The sequence below is a fragment of the Rhineura floridana genome, chromosome 5 (assembly GCF_030035675.1).
Source record: "Rhineura floridana isolate rRhiFlo1 chromosome 5, rRhiFlo1.hap2, whole genome shotgun sequence".
Lineage (NCBI taxonomy): Eukaryota > Metazoa > Chordata > Lepidosauria > Squamata > Rhineuridae > Rhineura > Rhineura floridana.
This window is the reverse complement of record NC_084484.1, coordinates 122624646-122644094: the sequence shown is the minus strand read 5'-3', so window position 1 is coordinate 122644094 and position 19449 is coordinate 122624646. Positions and strand designations below refer to the sequence as shown.

Here is a 19449-nt window from a genome sequence, read left to right as displayed (position 1 = left end):
TAATTTCTAGAGCATAAGGGATTACACAGTGTAGGCTAAATTACTGCAATGCTCTCTGTGTAGTACTGCATTTAAAGACAGATTGGAAACTTCAGCTGCTGCAATAATCAACCATCCAAATGCTTCTAGGGACTAGACAGTTTGACCCTATTACATCAATTTTCCTCCATGCATTCATTACACATTCATTTCCAAACTAAATTTAGTGCTAGTGTTAACTTTTAAAGCCCTGTTTGGTTGGATATCTGGTTATTTAAATGACTGCCTACACTACGGGTCACCAACTTTATGTCCATGAGCACAGTGGTGCCTTGAGGTGTTCCCTTGGTGCCCACAAAGCTTCTCACCCCCCCGCAACACACATACATTGCTCCTTGGCAATGAGGTGGTGTTTTTTTTCTTCCTTGAAAAGTACATAGAACAGAAAGAGGAAAAGTGACATTCTTCCCCACTTCCTCGTTCAGTTCAATGTGCTCTCAAAAGGCTCAGATTAAGTCTACTCGATCTGACTTTTACACAGATCCCTTGGAAAAGCGAAGAATGTGAACACACACTTTATTTCTGTCTCTATGGGTGGGAGGTGATGCAGGAGAGAGGGGAGAGTAGTGATCAGAGGTGATGGTGTCCACAGTGTATGTGTGTTATGTGCCTTCAAGTTGATTACGACTAATGGCAACCCTATGAATCATCAACCTCCAGTAGCATCTGTTGTAAACCACCCTGTTCAGATCTTGTAAGTTCAGGTTTGTGGCTTCATTTATGGACTCAATCCATCTGTTTGGTCTCCTCTTTTTCTACTCCCTTCTGTTTTTCCCAGCATTATGTCTTTTCTAGTGAATCATGTCTTCTCATGATGTGTCCAAAGTATGATAACCTCCGTTTCATTGTTTTAGCTTCTAGTGATAGTTCTGGTTCAATTTCTTCTAACACCTGATTATTTCTCTTTTTTATGGTCCATGGTATCCTCAAAACTCTCCTCCAACACCATGTTCAATCAAAAATCCAAATGTGCCCACCAGCATTTAAAAAAACCCTGGCAATCCTAGCTTACATCAATATGAATCTGCCCAGTCTCTAAGATTGACCTCAGAGGCCTTGCTCTCTGGCCTGCCATAAGGTGATTCCGTGGTGGCCCCACAATTGTAAAATTCCGTCCCGTGAGGAGGGAAGTGGATTATTTCCCACCAAGCTTACTGCTATCCCCTATATAATTTCATTATATGTTTGTTCAATGTTTAACATTATTTATATTTTTATTGTAAGCTTTATTTTTTTACATTGTAAATGCAAGTTTCTTTTTCTTTTCTTTTTTTAAATAAGCTGCCTTATGAGAGCTTGCTCTACAATGTGGGGTAGAATAAATAAATAGCAATTTTTCTATTTGCTAATATTTGAGTATGTGTGAAGACACAGAAAGTGGGGGAACAGCTGGCAGGCAAAAATGGGGGGTTGAAAGCCATCTCCCCCATGTTTTCATGTCTGCCTCCTTCAAGCCACAGGAGATCCTTGCGAGCCAAGTACTATGCACAGATGATAGCATTGGGCTTACAGACTAGGAACTGCTTATTTCCCTTTGCCAACACATAATATCCCATAGGTTACTTCAAGGCATGACACTGAAGTGAGTTTCTGGGGTTTCAGATGGAATGGCCAAAAAGTACAGGAACTCATTGACACAAATTCCCTTTAATGTTCTCCCCTCAGATATTTTGTAAGGAAGTTTTAATGATATCCCATATAAGAAATATGTTCGTCAATTGTTAGTAAAATTGCTGTTGTTTCTGTTTACACACATACATCAACACATATCTTGGGTGTATATTCACATAAGTGCAGTTTGGGGTGTTTCTAATTTGGAGACAGTTGCACATCAGAGTAATTATAACAATCAATATAAATGGCAACATAGTCTTGTATACTTGGGAGCATTACCACCCATAAATTTATATTATATATATCTGTACTGCTTAAATGCAAAAATGTATCTAAGTGGTTTACGGAAAACTGAAACAAAGCCAAGAAAAAACTTAAACAAAAAAAGTTACAAAAAATACACAATGTTAAGTATACATATGTTCCATTAAATAAAAATTACACATAAATATAATCCAATATCAATTCCTTCTCCTTCTGGTATACTTCCCCTCTCATTTTCCTGGCTCTCACCCAGGACTCCATGCATCCACCTTGGTTCTCATCCAGGGCCCAAACACAACTCACTCTCAAAATCTCACTACTACTGCTACCACATTAAAAAAAATAATTTTTTATGAGTGAGGAATGATTTGTAATATCTATGGCAGAGCCATTCCTTGATCCAGACCAGGATCCCAGAATGCTCTGGGACAGGCATAGGGTGGTCCATTCCAGGACGTACAGATAATTCTGGAAAGAAGAACAGCTATATGCAACTGTGAGCAAGGAAGGTACTCTGAAATAAACCTCTACCTCCCACAACCATATCCTTAATCCAGGTTCTTGTTTCTAAGAGGCAACAACAGTTGCAACACTGGCAACGACAGTGGTAATGAACACCAGTAGTGAGAATGAAAACAAAACAAAAGACACAGAAAATAACAGGAACTTTGAGAGTGTTTTTTTTATAAGCACCAAGGCATAGTCCCCCCCCGGTGAGGTTTATATACGAGATAATTAAGTAGGCCTCTGGAAAAGGGAATCCACATTACTTAATTCTAGCAGATAACAGATTCCCCTTGAGGGCTGCTTACAAAAGGAATTTGGGCCGAGTGTGCGAACACACACCAAGACTTGCCTCTTAGCTCTGCATGAAGAGGTATGGCAGCAGCCATTTTTTGTGGGTTCCCCCTTGCCCCTCAGAAGTCCTTCAGACAAAAGTATAGGATATTATTCTAATTCTCCACAGTTCTGCCAGTTTGGATCCTGCCTTCAACATGTTCCCTACTTTTTCTGAAATTCCTGTGCATGAATTTCACTGCACGTTGGAGCCTAGATGGGAAGTGTGGTTTGAAAATTCAAAAAATGTATTTCTTGTGTTGAAGGAAAATGACCCTTCCACCAAAAGAGCAATGTTGCTAAATTTTGCTGGGAGTCAAGTGCATCAAATTTTCAAAACATTACCTCACACAGGAGACAGTGATAATTATGAAACAGCAAAGCTAGCACTCACTAAGTATTTTAAACCAAAAATATAGACCTTGAACAGTATAATATTTGACAAGCCCACCAAAATGAATGTGAAAGCACTGATGAGTATCATACCTGTTTATGCCACCTTGCACAGTCCTGTGAATTTGCAGACAGAGGTCACAAAGTAAGCACACAAATAATGCAAGGATGCTCTTCAGCAAGACTCCATTGGTTAATTTTATGTGAGCCCCAGATGACCCTTGCCAAAGTGCTACTGCTCAAGCAAATTAAATACCTGAAAGACATGCCATACAAATTGAGAAAGGGAGCCTCTCTACAGAAATTGCACATGTATTCCAGAAGTGTTCCAACAGGAAGAACATGGCATACCTCATGGTGGTAATCAATCTTCCAAAGCACAGTGAATGTCTCTGAAGTCAGCTCAGGCAACCTGCTACAACTGCGGAAGATCCTATCCCTACAGAAGCAATTGCCCAGCCAGAGGCACAATTTGCCACAATAGTGGGAAAAGGATTAATTATTCAAGGGTCTATAGGTCATCACTGTTTGCACCATATAGTTACAACCAAAGCCAAGCAAATGCTGTTCAGGCTGAACTATCAGAAGAAGAGGACAAATATGTTTATACAGTGTGCTCCACACAAACAAGTAACTCCAACAAGAATTGTCTGCCACATCATCACATTTTCATACAAGGGCATAACATTGAAATTTTAATTGATATTGGTGCATCCATGAATGTGATGGCTCAGTGTGTACATGATGCAATCCCTCAGACCACCGCTACAGAACACAGCAGTAAAGATATATGCCTATGTAAGTCCAGAACCATTATCAGTGTGTGGCATGGTCCAAGCCCACCTTGCCTTCTGGGACACATATATTACAAGTCCAGTGTAGTACAGTAGGGCCCCACTCATATGGCGGGTTACGTTCCAGACTCCTGCCTAAAAGCGGAACTCCGTCAATAAAGTGACACCTGACTCCTGAAAAATGCTGTAAAAGCGGAACAAGCACCTTATGAGTGGGGCCTTACTCTAACTGAAAGCCACCGTATTAGCACAATGCTGAAAAGTGGGCCACCAAAAAGCAGGGCCCTACTGCAGTTCATGGCACTGATACATTGCTTAGTTACAAGGCAGCCAGTGCACTAGGACTGATTAAGATGATCAAAGAAATACATGTTGACAGACTGACTCAAACCGTCCAAACTCATGAAGAAATGTTTAAAGGAATTGGAAGGCTAAAAAGAAAACAATTAAAACTTCAGATTGATGACACTGTTCAGCCAGTAAGTCTACCACATAAAACATACTCCCTTCCACTTCAGAAAACTAGTTGAAGAGGAATTAAAACATATAGCAGAGCTTGACATTATTGAGTGAGTAGAAAGTCCTACCCCTTGGGTCTCTTCAATAATAATGGTCCAAAAACCTAAGCAACCAGGAAAAATCCAGATTTGTGTGAACATGTGCCTCCCTAATCAAGCCATTAAGTGAGAGAGGCACATTATTATTCCTACTGTGGATTGCAGACTTGAATGGAGCAACATTTTTCTCAAAAGTTGACCTTACAGATGGCTATCATCAGCTGGAGTTCCAGCCAGAATCCAGATACGTAATAACTTTTTCAACTCATGTTGGTCTTCATCGCTGTAAGTGACAGCTGCAACAATATTTCCAAATACCATACATGAAGTTTTAGCTGGACTCCCAGGAGTTCTTAATGTATTTGGTATTTAGTACTACATCAGAGGATCATGATAATTGACTTGAAGCAATTAATTAATTAATAATAAATAAATAAATAAATACTAATTGACTTGAAGCAATCTTAAAATGATTGCATGAGGAGAATCTGACACTAAACCAAAGCAAATGTGAGTTCAAAAAACCCACTTTGGAATTTTTTGGTTACATATTCTCCAAAGAGGGTATTTCAGCTGATCCCAAAAAAGTAATGGCTATACATAATGCTGCTATACAGTAGGGCCCCGCTTACCGGCGCTTCGCTTGCCGGCGTTCCACTAATGCGGCAGCTTTCATTCCCCGTTTTAAAGCAGATTTTGCGGCATTTTCGCTCAATGCGCCCCATTATATTCAATGGGGTTCTGCTTTACGGCAATTTCCGCTTTACGGTGGGGGTCCGGAACGGAACCTGCCGTATAAGCGGGGCCCGTCTGTACCTACTAATTCTACTGAGGTTTGCAGCCTGTTATGCCTTGCAAACCATTGTGGCTGATTTATACCAAGGCTGGCCACAATCTCACAGCCTCTCTGGGATCTTGTGGGAAAAAATGTTCAAACATGGGAATTGTCAGAAAAACATCATACTGCTTTTGTTGAGTTAAAAAAAGCACTTGCAAGTCATGCAGTTACGTCAGACTTCAATCCAGGCAAGAGGACTGAATTTTTGGTGGATGCCAGCCCTGTAGGCCTTGGAGCTGTACTCATGCAGGTTAATCAAGATGGCCATGTTTCTACTATTGCACATGCCAGCAAAGCTCTTTCATCCACGGGACAGTGGTATTCTCAGACAAAAAGGGAAGCTTCTGTCATAGCCTTGGTATGCTCGCACTTTCATATATACATATATGGATGCCCATTCACAATAATAACTGATCACAAGCCTCTTGAGCCCATGTTTAAAAATCCATCCTTTAAATTGCCAGTTCACATTGAGTGCTGGATGCTTAAATTATAGGGTTATGATTACACAGTCATCTATCAACCAGGTTAAGACAATCCAGCTATTTTCCAGTAATCCCACATCCAACACAACTGTTCATCATGCAGCTACAAATGAAACAGAAGCACATGTCAACTTCCTTGTCTCACATGCCGTTCCTAAAGCTCCTTCTCTGCAGGAAATAAAGACTGCTACATAAGCTAACACATGTTTCCATACAATAACCAAGACTGTCCACAGTGGTCGGTGGAAAGACCTTTTGAATAATCTAGTGCATCTGAGTTCAGAAGCAAAAGCAATCACCCAGTTCTTTGGTAACATAAAGAGTTAACTTCCTATTACAGAGAATGACCTTCTGCATGGCACTCATTTTGTTATTCCATGTTCTCTATGGAACCATGCTATTGATTTGACTCATGAAGGTCACCAGGGAATAGTTAAAACCAAAGCTCTGTTGAGGGAGAAAGTCTGGTTTCCCTGGGATTGATGTTAATGAACAACATGTAAAATCTTGCACTGTGTCAAGCAGCAGTTCCAAAGAACCACTCTGCACCTCTGTATGTTTTCCCCCTTCCTTCATCACTGTGGGTGGAAGTATTGATTTCTGTGGCATCCCTAATGGAGGACATATTTTGGTAGTTACTGATGACTATAGCCATTATCCAGAAGTAGAAATGGTCACCACTACTTCAGTGAATGCTGTCATCCCCAAGTTAGACAATGTTTTTTCATCTTATGGCATACCTGCTATTGCAAAAAGGCTTGCAGTTTGCTCAGTTTTTTTACTATCTTGGATTCAAACATCAATAAATCACACCTCAGTGACAGATTTATGAGGACTTTCTTAAGTCCTATGGATTGCTACATCAGAGGGAGCCAGTATAACACAAGCATTGTTTTTATTTTGCCTTGGCTACCAAACCACTCCCATTGTTCCCACTCTCATGGCACCAGCTACCACAATGTTTCGCAGACAGGTAAACTAAATTGCCTCAGATTGATGTCCTACTCAAGGATGCATCCCTGCACCAACATGATGATAAAGCAAACTTACAATGAAAAAATATACTGACAAACGCAGGCAAACCATAATAGTGCATTTCAAAGTAAGGGACATGATCCTTGTTAAGAACCTCCAGCCTTGCAACAAACTCCCAATGCCCTTCTACCTATGTCATATCAAGTCACAATAATAAGTGGCACAATGGTCACAGCACAGAGCGGTGATCATAAAGTAACAAGAAATGTGTCTCACATTAAACCACTTCACAGTACCATTCAGATTCAAAGACCAGATGATGATGATGACTTTGTACAAAGTGACAGTGACTTCCAGTCTGCCACTCCTGCTGTACTGAATCCAACTATGCCATGCATGCCAGAGGCAAATGACCTACATTACCAGGACCAACAGTCATGCTCCAAGCTATTTGCAAGACTGTGTTACATAAAGAAAACTATACTTGTAAACCATGTACCAATTATCCAATTTTACACTATTCCTTTAATTGCATAGTTTTGTTACAGTTATTTAGGTTTTTCTTATATACTGTAGTTATGGAAGTGTTGTTAAGTGCTCTGAGTTTTCTGTTATATTTGTGGTTTTATCTGTAGAAGAAAATGAGGGATGTAATATCTATGGCACAGCCATTCCTTGATCCAGACCAGGATTCCAGAATGTTCCAGGCCAGGCATAGGCTGCTCCACCCCAGGACTTACAGAGAATTCTTGAAGGAAGAACAGCAGCCTGTATGTAACCATGAACAAGGGAGGTACTCTGAAATAAATATCCACATTCCATCACCATAGCCTTAGTCCTTTTTTTTTCTTTCTAAGAGTCCTGGGCCGCTGGACTCAACATGAGTATTATCTGGCACCTATTACAGCGCCAGTTCTGTAGATTGAAATAGTCAAGTTGATACATATGGGGTAAGGCAATGAACTGGTCCCAAGATATTAAGGGCTTTATATAATAATACTAACACTTTGAACTTGGTCCGGGAGCAAATTGGCAACCAGTGCAGATCTCTGAGCAGAGGTGTTGTATTCTGACAGGGTCTCATTCCTTGCAGCAATCGTGCTGCAGCATTCTGCATAACTGTTTCTGGGTCAAGCACAAAGAAAGCCCCATGCAGAATATATTGCAGCAATCCAATCTTCAACCTTATTTAACAAAAGTCATGAATGCCTGAACTACTATAGTCAAGCTCTCCCAGTCCAGGAACCATCACAGCTGTCATACCTGGCATAGCTAGGAAAAGGTGCTTCTAGCCACTGACGCTACCTGGACCTTAAGTGACAAAGCTAGATCCAGAAGCACCACCAGATTGCACCTTTGCTCCTTCAGAGAGAGTGCACGCCCCATCCAGGGCTGGCAATTTACCAATTTCTTGGATATGGGAAACACTCAGCCATAATGCTTTCATCTCGCCAAGATTCAAACTCTGCTTATTTTCCCACATCTCCCCCACCAGTGTCCAGTTAGCCTCTCCCAAGTTCTTATACAGATAAAATAATCAACTATTTGTCTCTTGATTGCTCCCATCTCAGGAAGAACTTTATGGTGATATATGTCTTTCCTGTTCATGGAGTTACAATCTGAAGTAACTGAATCAGTTTCAGAGTTTGTATTAGCGTTGTGCCAAAGCTTTTCCTATTTTTTTAACCATTATCCATCAATTAATGAAAAAAGAAATTGCATTAAAATTATCAAAGGGGAAATAAAATTTCAGTGAAATTCTCATCAGGGTGCAGATTTTTTTTGTGCTTGCCTTACTTTCAAGGTGGTTTCCTTTGTTTCCTTCTACAATTCATCTGTTTGGTGAACTGCACTTTGCAGCCTTCCTGGGTGCTCAGGTTTCCTGAAAGCCCTGTGGCAACTTCCAACTGGATTTTCCTGGGAAGGCAGGGAGGCGTCCTACTAAGTGCCTGGCAACTCTTACTTTTTTTAACTGCAGTATTTCTGCTTTTAAACAAATCAGTGTACTACCAATCTCAGGAGCTTGGTAGTCAGCCTCCTTGCTTCCCCTACTTCAATTAAATCTCAGTGGAAGGCATCAAGGTTTTTTTTTTTTCAGATCAGGAAGTGCAGGCAAGCATGGAGTTGTCAGAGCCCTGGATTAATGTTTTAATGAGAAGAAACACACATCTGGACACCTAATAGTGATAAAGTAAACTCAACCTCATACCCAGCAAAGTTCTAAATAAATTCTTAAGGTGCCCTGAGAAAAAGGTAGAAAACTTGATACTTCTTTCAGAGGGGAAGAAAAGTTTTGAGAACTTGGAAGCAGGGGCGTGGAGTCAAAGTCGGGGAGTCAGAAGCAATTTTGGGTGGAGTCGGAGTCAGTAGAAATGTACCAATTCCGAATTCGGCTTCAAAATAAATTTTGATTGACACATTTTTTAAAATATAAATTCACAATGTCAAAGAAGCTTCCCATGAAGTCAGCTGTATTTGAGCATTTCACCATAACTCAAGTTGGAAAACATTTTGTGTGTCAGTGTATGACACAGGACCCAGATGAAGACAAATGCTATGATGCCAAGACCAGCGCATATTCAGGCAGCGATAAAAATGCTCCTACGAGAGCTTCCAATTTAAAAAGACATTTACAGCACTTTCCAGGGCTGTGGAGTCGGAAGCAATTTTGGGTGGAGTCGGAGTCGGACAGTAGAAAAATAGAGGAGTCGGAGTCAGAGTCGAAGGTTTGGCATACCGACTCCACAGCCCTGCTTGGAAGACAGGTTTTGGCATTGCACTAGAGTGTATTCCAAGCTATAAGGACTTGCAAGCAACTTTTACATATTAATAATTATGTTTTTATTTAATGGATTGTTGTATTTCTTTAGTTTCTTTTCCCCTCATTGCATAAAATCAAGTGTTTGGTTTTGGAATTTCAAATATTGTAGACTATTAATACCAAGTCAAGCCTTTCCTTGTACATATGCAGCCAAAACTGCACCATGGATGCACAATAGAAAAGTACCAGCAGACTTGAGGTAACCCTAAGGTATGCACAACTACAAAGTAATTTGTAGGGCAGTAGAAATTAAGATGGGGACCCACAAAATAGCCCCATGGACAAAATTTTGAGAAACTGTGAGGGGAAAAAACAGCTTGGAGGACAAATCCATATCCTTCTCTGATACACACTGCAGAAGAGACAACTGCCTATAAGACATCAGTGAAGAAATCAAACAATTTAATACAACTGGATTGGACAAAAGTATGTCCACCCCAGAAAACAAAACAGAGAAAAATAAATAAATAAATAGAGCATAAAAAACCCATCAGCCAATAAAGATCAAACATGGACTGAGATCAAACATGACGGGGGGGGAGAAAAAGTGTGTGTATATGCTCATGTGTGTGTGTGTATGATTGGCTGGAATTATGAACAGAAGTCCTCCTCATTGTAATATTTGTTGTAGGGCTACATTTGCTCCATCTATTTCTTAGGAATGACCAATAGGGATCAGTAAGGAGCTGCTAGAACTAGGTTCAGCATATTGAGTGGTGAGGGATTAGAGAACAAATTGTGGATGTGGTTATCTTACATTTGGGAACTAAGCACACTTGGGACAATAAAAGGATTTTATCTAGAAACATTGGCAAGTCACTTTGACATGTTTTCTTTTCTTCTTTTAGGATGAGGCTTGGCTTACTTGCTTGAATTTGCTGGAACTATTTTCTCTACAGGCCTCTTGTTCCTGTTTTCAACCTAAAGAAATGTGAATTAAAAATCTACAGTCTTTACTTCTACGGACACACTTAAACCCAATTGTTTTCTCCTCTATGTAAAGCCTTCTACTATAGTTAAAAGGTTTCCTTGTCCATGCGAAACAAGCCAAACTGTTTTAATCTCTGCTTGTAAACCATACTCTGAATTTCTAAAATAATCATAATTATAAGTAAGATTCTTAGTGCTTTGAACTAGGGGGTGGATACTTCCATGTCCTATTAGAAATTTTTCAAGTAATACATCCATTTTATCCTCACACCAGTACTGGGCTAAAATAACCCAGAATATTATGGTTGTGTGGGCATTTGGGCCTCCCCAAGCCTAGTCTGGCATTCTAACTAGAACACTGTACTGGCTCAATCAAATGGCCTTATCTCAATATTATGTTCTGAACAATTAATACACTGAGATAACTTTTGTTCCCAAATACATGACCTTGCATTATGGACTTTTCATCATTTCATTCTACATATCTTCCCAATCTTCCTCTGACTTTACCTAGAGCCATATGTAAGTTTCATCAACTCTTACCTTGTTTAGATCACTAATTAAAATACTGAATAAAATTGGTCCCCCAAGACAGACTCCCAGAGAAGTCATTATTTCTTTTCAGGTTGAAAGGTAATTGTCATGACCCAACAACACCTGGAGACCTTGCAGTATGCAGTAGGGGATTCTGATGAGGTCCAGTCTGCTTCCTCAGGTTGGGCGGGGGGAAGAACCATTAGCACCTTATTAGGGGCCCTTCCATGTGATTACCATCATGTGAGGGGGAATGCCTGAAGGGGGCTATCAGGTATAGTTTTTCTATAGGAGAAGATTTTTCTCATTTGTTAAAATACTATAATAGTTTATTACCTCTGTTCAGAAGAACTAGCATTGCACAATTGTCACTGGGGTAATACTGAGCCAATCAACAAATCCTGAACTCTAAAACAAGGCATAATATTGCTTATGTTGGCAGTGCAACATGCCAATCTGTCACATTTTAATAATTAATTTTTAAGTTGGGCGGGGAGAGAAAACCAGATGAAAAAGGACCCAGTAGTCTAAAGCTGCCAGTGTGATGTGCATAAAAAGCACAGCAGTTGAAAGAAGCTTTTCAAGTTTGAAAGAGGTCAGTGGGGTACCACTGGGAACAAAGATGAGGTGCCCATGGCTTTATTATTATTATTTATAAAAGCCAGCTGGATGGTGGTACTAAAAGCAAAGTTTTTATCTTTACAAAAATTGATAGGCACAGTTGAAGGGAAACACATCTAAATAGAAAATGAGTAAAATCACTCAGTGTACCCTCTGAAATACAATCTGTTAAATGGTGAATGGATACACGTAGAAATAATAATGATTATTAGAGGAAACACATGAAGAGAATGGATATCTGCCAAATTAAAAGGTGTTAAACTTATAATATTCTCAGCGGCAATACAAGAAGCACAATATAAGCCATTTGGAAGCTGTATAGATAAAGAGATACAGCACATAGACAGAAATAAGAAATTATGGAGTACATTTACCGTCAGTCAGAGTCGCTATGAACAAATGGGATTGTGCCAGGAAGATTTTCTCACACAGAGACAGGAAAATATTAATACCAGCCCAAAACTGTATCTAAGAATTAGCTTCCTACTGGTCTTACCTTAGTTACAAGAGTCTTTATGTCATTCTGCTACTTAGCTGAAAATCTGGATTTATAATGCTTTTATCCCACTCTTCCTCCAAGGAGTTTAGTGTTGTATACAGTGCTCTCTACCACACCTTGTATTTATCCTCACAATAAACCTGTGAGGTAGGCTAGGCTGACAGATAGTGAAAGGTCCAAGGGTGACTAGTAGGTTTTGTGCCCAGGTAGAAAGTTGAATGGAACTCTTCCCAGTTCTAGTCAAATATTCCAACCACTATAGCACATTGGCCTCGACTATTTTCCATTATTTTGTTGCATGACCTGGGCTGCTGTCAGGCATGCTCTTCTGCAATACTGGTACACATGTTTTGGTGTGACCATCACTGGCACCTCATGTTGTATCCATGTTTGAATAACCTATTTTCTCCTCTCCCCCATGCCTACAATATTTCCCCCCAATAATTTCCCAAGATTTTTAATATTCTATATGAAAGGATAGGTGAATATTCATATAACACTGTTGCATCAAGGCTGGTGGCACTACGAAGTGATTACCTCTGAACAGTGACACTATAATAATAAATACCTAACTAAAGTTTACATTTTCCTCTATACTTTTACTAGTGAGAACATTTAAGATTCTGAATGTTTCTCTTACTTATCATCAGTGCAAGCTGCAACTATAAAGTACTTGAAAAGAATGAAGAGCAGGGAATATTGTTACTTAGGATTCATATGAGCATTTTGACAAAACCATTTTCTACCTCTGACTCACAGTGAACTGGTAAAGAAAACAAATGCCAAAAGTCTTCTGAGAACTGTAGAGCTCAGGAGATGTCTAAGATTTTCTTCAGACTTATAGCATTTATTGATTCAGAGCCATGAACTTAGGTCTTATCAAGCTTTTTTTTAGTTGGTTATTTTTACAGGTTATGTTTTTGCAATTGTAACCACAGTCTTCTCCATAGAGCTCATGTATCCTGTTTTGACCTTTTGTTTCATTCTACTGCTGTATGCCTCTGGTAAACATGGAGTAGGTCTGCCTCCTTAGTGTTCGCGAAAAGAGTTTGGCAGTGAATTTGGGAGTTTAGACTAACACAGAACTTGCAGTAACATTTGATCGAGTTTGGACACAGGGAACTGTGAAGTTCCTGGACATGCTGAATTACAATGAACTTTTTACTGCCTCAAGAACATAGCTTTGTGATTCCCAAATACATCTCACACAGAGAAGATGAAGGGAGACCCAGGTCATGAAATACGAGGAAACTTTGCAGTGCCCGAGTCCTCTCCAAAACTGCCAAGTGTGGGGAGGTTTACCAGAAGGGCTGTAGCTTAATGTTACACCATCTGCTTTGTATGCAGAAGGTCCCAGGTTCAATCCCTGGCATCTCTAGATAGGGAAGGCAGAGAACTTTGTGTGAAATCCTGGAGAACTACTGATAGTTGGTGTGGACAATACTGAGCTAGATGGATCAAGCATAGAAAGACATCTTCCTATTTTCTTCCTAATGATACAACTGAGATAGCTGTACTATGCTCCCTATAAAATACATTCTCGGTGTAAACTTATTTCAGTTCCCAAACTCCAGATAGCAGCTCAGACAAGGGCCTTGATCCACTTCATTGGATAAATGAAGCTTCCTAAACTTGTCTTTTTGAGGATGGACTCATTGATTATAACTCCCTCACGCTCAAGGCAGGGAAATTTCACTGAGACTTCCTATGCATGCTACACTCAACTCCCCAGGTCTTGAATGTTTGATCTTCCAAGGCTACTAGGGAACTTCCCCAATGGGTATCCTGTTTTGGACAACTTCATCAAACCCAGTCAGCATGGACAATGGCCAGGGACAATGGGTGATGTGAATCCAGTAGGGATGGGCAAATATTACCCACTTCATCTAGCCCAGGAACAATGAATTCACAAAAGGTTTTATTTGGATCACCAAATAAACAGCTCCTAGAGACTGAGGACCCTCCTGCAAGTACTGTAAAGAAACAACTAGTTTCTATTGCTCTTCACAACAATGAATGCAATTTTTTTAAAAAAAAAAATTGAACAGGGTTTCCCAACTGGTGGGCATATGAAGATCTGTGTGTGTGTGTGTGTGTGTGTGAGGGTGTTTCCCAAAATATGGACAATATAAGTAAATTTTGAATATGTAAGTACTTTGATTCATTTTTATTATCACGCTCCTTCTGTGCCACCCTGGGTTCCTTCTGGAAGGAAGGGTGGAACATAAATAAAATAAATAAATAAATCTCACAATACTTCAATCCTTTTGAAAATTAAAATAATTAGGGGAGTGAATGGAGTGTGGGGTTTTAACAGAGGCATGAGTTGAAAAAGGTTGAGAAACATTGGCCTAGTAAGGCACTTAATCAAGGGGAGAGTGGCTAGCTATTGTGGTTTAAACCAGCCATGATGACTCCTGAAATAACAATTCACTTTTTTCATATAGATATGCTTGGGCTCTTTGTTCTTTGCAAATTCTGATACAAACTAACTCAATCTGGACCTTATGGATTGATGTGTGCATTGGAATGGAGTTATATGTCAGCTTTTGCACTTCTCCAACTTTTTGCTACAGCTCTTGCTAAAAAAAAGTACAAAAATGCACATAGAAAAGCTTATTTTAAAAGAAAAAAATTGAGAAAACAATCCTTTGAGAGAAAGTACTTTAGAAATCAGTCTTTTGTGAGACAATTATGTTCACAAATACTTTTTTAAATATGAATTTTAAATATGAATATCCACACCTTTTTTTAAAAAAAAGAAAGAACATTGAGATAGGAACAGGATGGAACACACTTATGAATGAACATGCGAAACTGACACAGACTGGAAGCAGATGGATTCATCCATGCCTAACTGCAGGTATCAATTAAGTAGACTTACAAATATGTTAGAATGCCACACAGGAAAAAGTATATATATCACACAGTTCTGTATAGCCCTTCCATTAGTTTCCTTGTAACATTTTTTCAACACATCGGGTTACTTCCCAGTTGCAATCCCTTGCTAAGCATAGGATCTGAGAATTTGTAGAATAGTTAAATTACTGAGAAGTTAAAGTCACTGAGGAAAGTCCTGGTTTCTCTCTCCATTTAGAATTATTAGAATTATCTAGTCAACTGTAAGCAGCTGAAGTTGAGGCTTTTACCAATCAGCCATATGTTGAGAGGTTATATCTTTCCACCTGCATTAAATTAATGAAGTTTATGCATTGCTTGCTGGATCTTCCAGTAATTATTAACAAGCAATCTAATATAATATTATTTTCACTGAACCAACATTAGCAGCACAATACTATACATTCCACTTATAAGTAAGCCTGTTAAATTCAATGAAGCTTACTCTCCAGTAAGTGGGTATAAGATTGCAACTTAAATTTGTTTAACAGAAAGTCTGAGAAGTTAGGAAACAGAATAATTTCTCCTAGGCTTGTTTGCCTGTTTCCTGCAGAGGTGCAGGTGAAACCTCACCAGTTCATTCCCAATCCAAGACTTGTAGGATCTTGCATATCTCCTGTCCCCATCTAATGACACTGTCTACCTAGATGTAGTGCAGGAATATCCCCCAGTGGGGAGGCGAGCCTGGCTGGGAGTCCAGAGTCTGTGAGTTCAAATCCCCACTCGTGTCTCCTGGGTATCAAGTGCCAGCTAAAGATCACCCCCACAGTGAGTGGCTCAGGGGTTACGTGCCCTGCCACCTGTGCAGCCGTGGGCAAGCTGCATAGTCCCAAGAAGCCCACTTGCCCCCCAGCTGGCAGTTGTGGACACGGAAGGGGCTGACTTGTGCAGCTGTGGCAAGCTGAGCAGACCCTAGCCAGCTGGGGAGAACTAGCTTCAGAGGGAGGCAATGGTAAACCCCTTCTGAATATTGCTTACCATGAAAACCTTATTCATAGTATAGCCATAAGTCGGGATCGACTTGAAGGCAGTCCATTTCCATTTCATTTTTCAGGTAAATGGGAAGGTGTGCTTTACTTCTGCACAAGGGAGCATCTCCCTTATAACAAAACACACTCTCTCCCATTCCATGCAGACTCTCCCCCTTTCCTGCTCCTCATACACACCTGTCTTACTTTACTCCTACCAGGATCTTGCATGGACTGTATGGAAAAATTTCACTACCACAAGTGAATTATATTATAATATTATTTTATATTATTCCTGGAAATAATAGTGTTGGCCAGAGTTTCTGTGTTAGGTTCAGGTTTTCCAATCTTTTTTATGATTGTACTAGCTTTCATTCCCCCTGCCATTATTATGCACAGTATCATTTTTATGCAGATGATATACAGATCTATTTATTTGATTTTTTTTTTTAGTAATAAGCATTCGACAAACAGCACAGTCCTGTCTGATTGATGTTAAAAACTGAACAGCTCAGAAACTGCATGATAATACAAATAAGATAGATATCATGAACTGGGGCTCTTTTTGCAATCTAATTATTCTAACTTGGCAGCAATCTCTTACAAACATGTTCTATATTTTAAGATAGGGTTTGTTCAGAAATTCATGAGAACTTTGAATTATTTTCAGATAAAAATACAGTAAACAATTATAAAGCTCAATTTCAAAATGAGGAAAAATGTCCATCTTCAGTTCTGCAAGCAAAGCATGCAAATTCAATAGATATATGCAGATTTATCTAATCTGCATAATTAATTGCAATCACAGTGGGATGTGTACTGCAAAGCCATGCAGAATAAATCAAGAATGAAAGTAGAAACTCACCTTTAGCTTTGCTCTTTGTAGCAGCCACTGGTACCAAGGAAAAGATTGCAAGAGGAGAAGAGAACAGATATGTTAGTCAGAAGCTCTGACTGAGAATATGGAGAAAGTCTCACTATTGATTCAAGCTTGACAAAAGCCAAATCCAAGTATCTGACTTATTTGTTTATATTAACTGGTATGATTTTTCCTGACCCATAACCTGCCAAGTCAAACAACTTAGGTATTTTCAATTGCTTGTTGATGCCAAAGTTGTCTGAAGATAGATAATGGCAGAAGTATTTGCCATTAGCCACCAATTATACTGTCAAAACTATCTGCAAAAAAATCCAAGGAGATAAATATGCCAACAGAACAACTTTCACCTTGATCAGAATCAACTGGTTCCTTTAACACATGTTTTCTTATATAATAATAATTAAGAAAAAAACAATTAACTAAATACACATGTTGTTATGTGCCTTCAAGTCGATTACAACTTATGGCGACCCTATGAATCAGTGACCTCTAACAGCATCTGTCATGAACAGGGCCGGTTCCAAGGGGCGGCCAGGTGGGGCACTGGCCCAAGGGCCCCTCTGCTCCTCTTCTGTAATTTGCAGCAGGATCGCTGCCTCGGATCGCACGGCAAGAGCTTCGGGGCTCCGCCATTCCCTTTCTTAACTTACCTTGTTCTGCAGTTGCGCACGCAGTGGTGCCCTTAGGAAAGATGGCAGCTGAAGATTTCCTAAGGGGCTGAAGCGTACGTGCTGCACGCTCACATCCCTGCCATGAACCAAGATAGAGTCAAAGGCTTCAGCTCCTTAGGGAAACCTCAGCCGCCATCTTTCTTAAGGGCACCACTGTGTGCGCAACCACAGAACAAGGTAAGTTAAGCAAGGGAATGGAGGAGTCCTGAAGCTCTCACTGTGCACGAATCGCGGAAGGGGAGTGCTGGGGTCTGGGGCAGGCTTTTGCCCAAGGGCTCCAGTGTGTCTGGGGCTGGCACTGGGCACATGCACGCGTGTATGTGTGCATGCCAGGGCCCAGGGCAAGCTGGTGCCCAAGGGCCCCGGCATGTCTGGAGCCGGCCCTGGTCATGAACCACCCTGTTCAGAACTTGTAAGTTCAGGTCTGGGGCTTCCTTTATGGAATCAATCCATCTCTTGTTTAGCCTTCCTCTTTTTCTACTTCCTACTGTTTTTCCCAGCATTATTGTCTTTTCTAGTGAATCATGTCTTCTCATGATGTGGCCAAAGTATGATAACCTCAGTTTCATCATTTTAGCTTCTAGTGACAGTTCTGGTTTAATTTGTTCTAACACACAATTATTTGCCTTTTTGCAGTCCATGGCATGCAGAAATCTCTCCTCCAACAACACATTTCAAATGAGTTGATTTTTCTCTTATTCGCCTTTTTCACTGTCCAACTTTCACATCCACACATCGAGATCAGGAATACCATGGTTTGAATGATCCTGACTTTGGTGTTCAGTGATACATCATTGCATTTGAGGACCTTTTCTAGTTCTCTCACAGCTGCCCTCCCCAGTCCTAGCCTTCTTCTGATTTCTTGACTATTGTCTCCATTTTGGTTAATGACTGTGCCGAGGTATTGATAATCATTGACAAGTTCAATGTCCTCATTGTCACCTTTAAAGTTACATAAATCTTATGTTGTCATTCGTCTTTTTGACGTTAAACTGTAGTCCTGCTTTTGTGCTTTCCTCTTTAACTTTCATCAGCATTTGTTTCAAATCATTACTGGTGTCTGCTAAGAGTATGATATCATCTGCATATCTTAAATTATTGATGTTTGCCCCTCCAATTTTCACACCTCCTTCATCTTGGTCCAATCCTGCTTTCCGTATGATATGTTCTGCGTACAGATTAAACAAATAGGGTGATAAAATACACCCCTGTTTCATACCCTTTCCGATGGGGAACCAATTGGTTTCTTCATACAAGTTCTTATATACTATGGTAACATACTAAATACCTGGTAGAAGAATAGGGGATTTATTAGGGACTGGCCCAAAGGCCCAAGTCATAGGTCTTCTGCAGAGGGCCCTGGATATTCTGCCCCTCCCTATTTTTTTAAAAAAAGAAAAAATATTTCCTGTATTTGGGTGGCTGGGTGCACTGTAACATGCAGTGATACGGAGACCCCAGCCACCCAATATCTTAATTTACTAGAAATATATATACAAATATGAAAATTGGTGTCATAGGCCTGTGGCCCCAACCCTTGAAGTACCTAGCAGCACTCCTGCAGAACAGTATTTGTATAGGATATATTTGATCCCCTCAGCTGCCATCCGGAACATGTTATAACATTTCATTATTGAAATCATAGTTACACAAACCTTTTAATTTACAAAGGATTATTTCAAATGATTTCTTCAAGAAAGACAACAAACATTTTGAACAGTCCCAGAAGTTGAATATGATCAGCAATGTTTGCCATATGACCTGATGCTAATATAGCACAAAGTGAACACATGCCAGAGGGCAGAGAACCCTAAAACCAAACCCTATTTTA

General features: G+C 40.0%; 1 protein-coding gene across 3 annotated transcripts in view; it reads right to left on the bottom strand.

The window, feature by feature from the left end:
- Positions 1–19449, bottom strand: part of CADM2 (cell adhesion molecule 2) — an 844740-nt gene that overhangs the window by 368177 nt on the left and 457114 nt on the right. For 2 of the 3 annotated variants that reach the window (XM_061627959.1, XM_061627961.1), the window contains exon 2: positions 16933–16959. The exons of the other annotated variant lie outside the window; for it this stretch is intronic. In XM_061627959.1, the coding sequence (XP_061483943.1) occupies positions 16933–16959 (27 nt within the window). The remainder of the gene's footprint in view (positions 1–16932; positions 16960–19449) is intronic. 3 annotated transcript variants of the gene reach the window in all.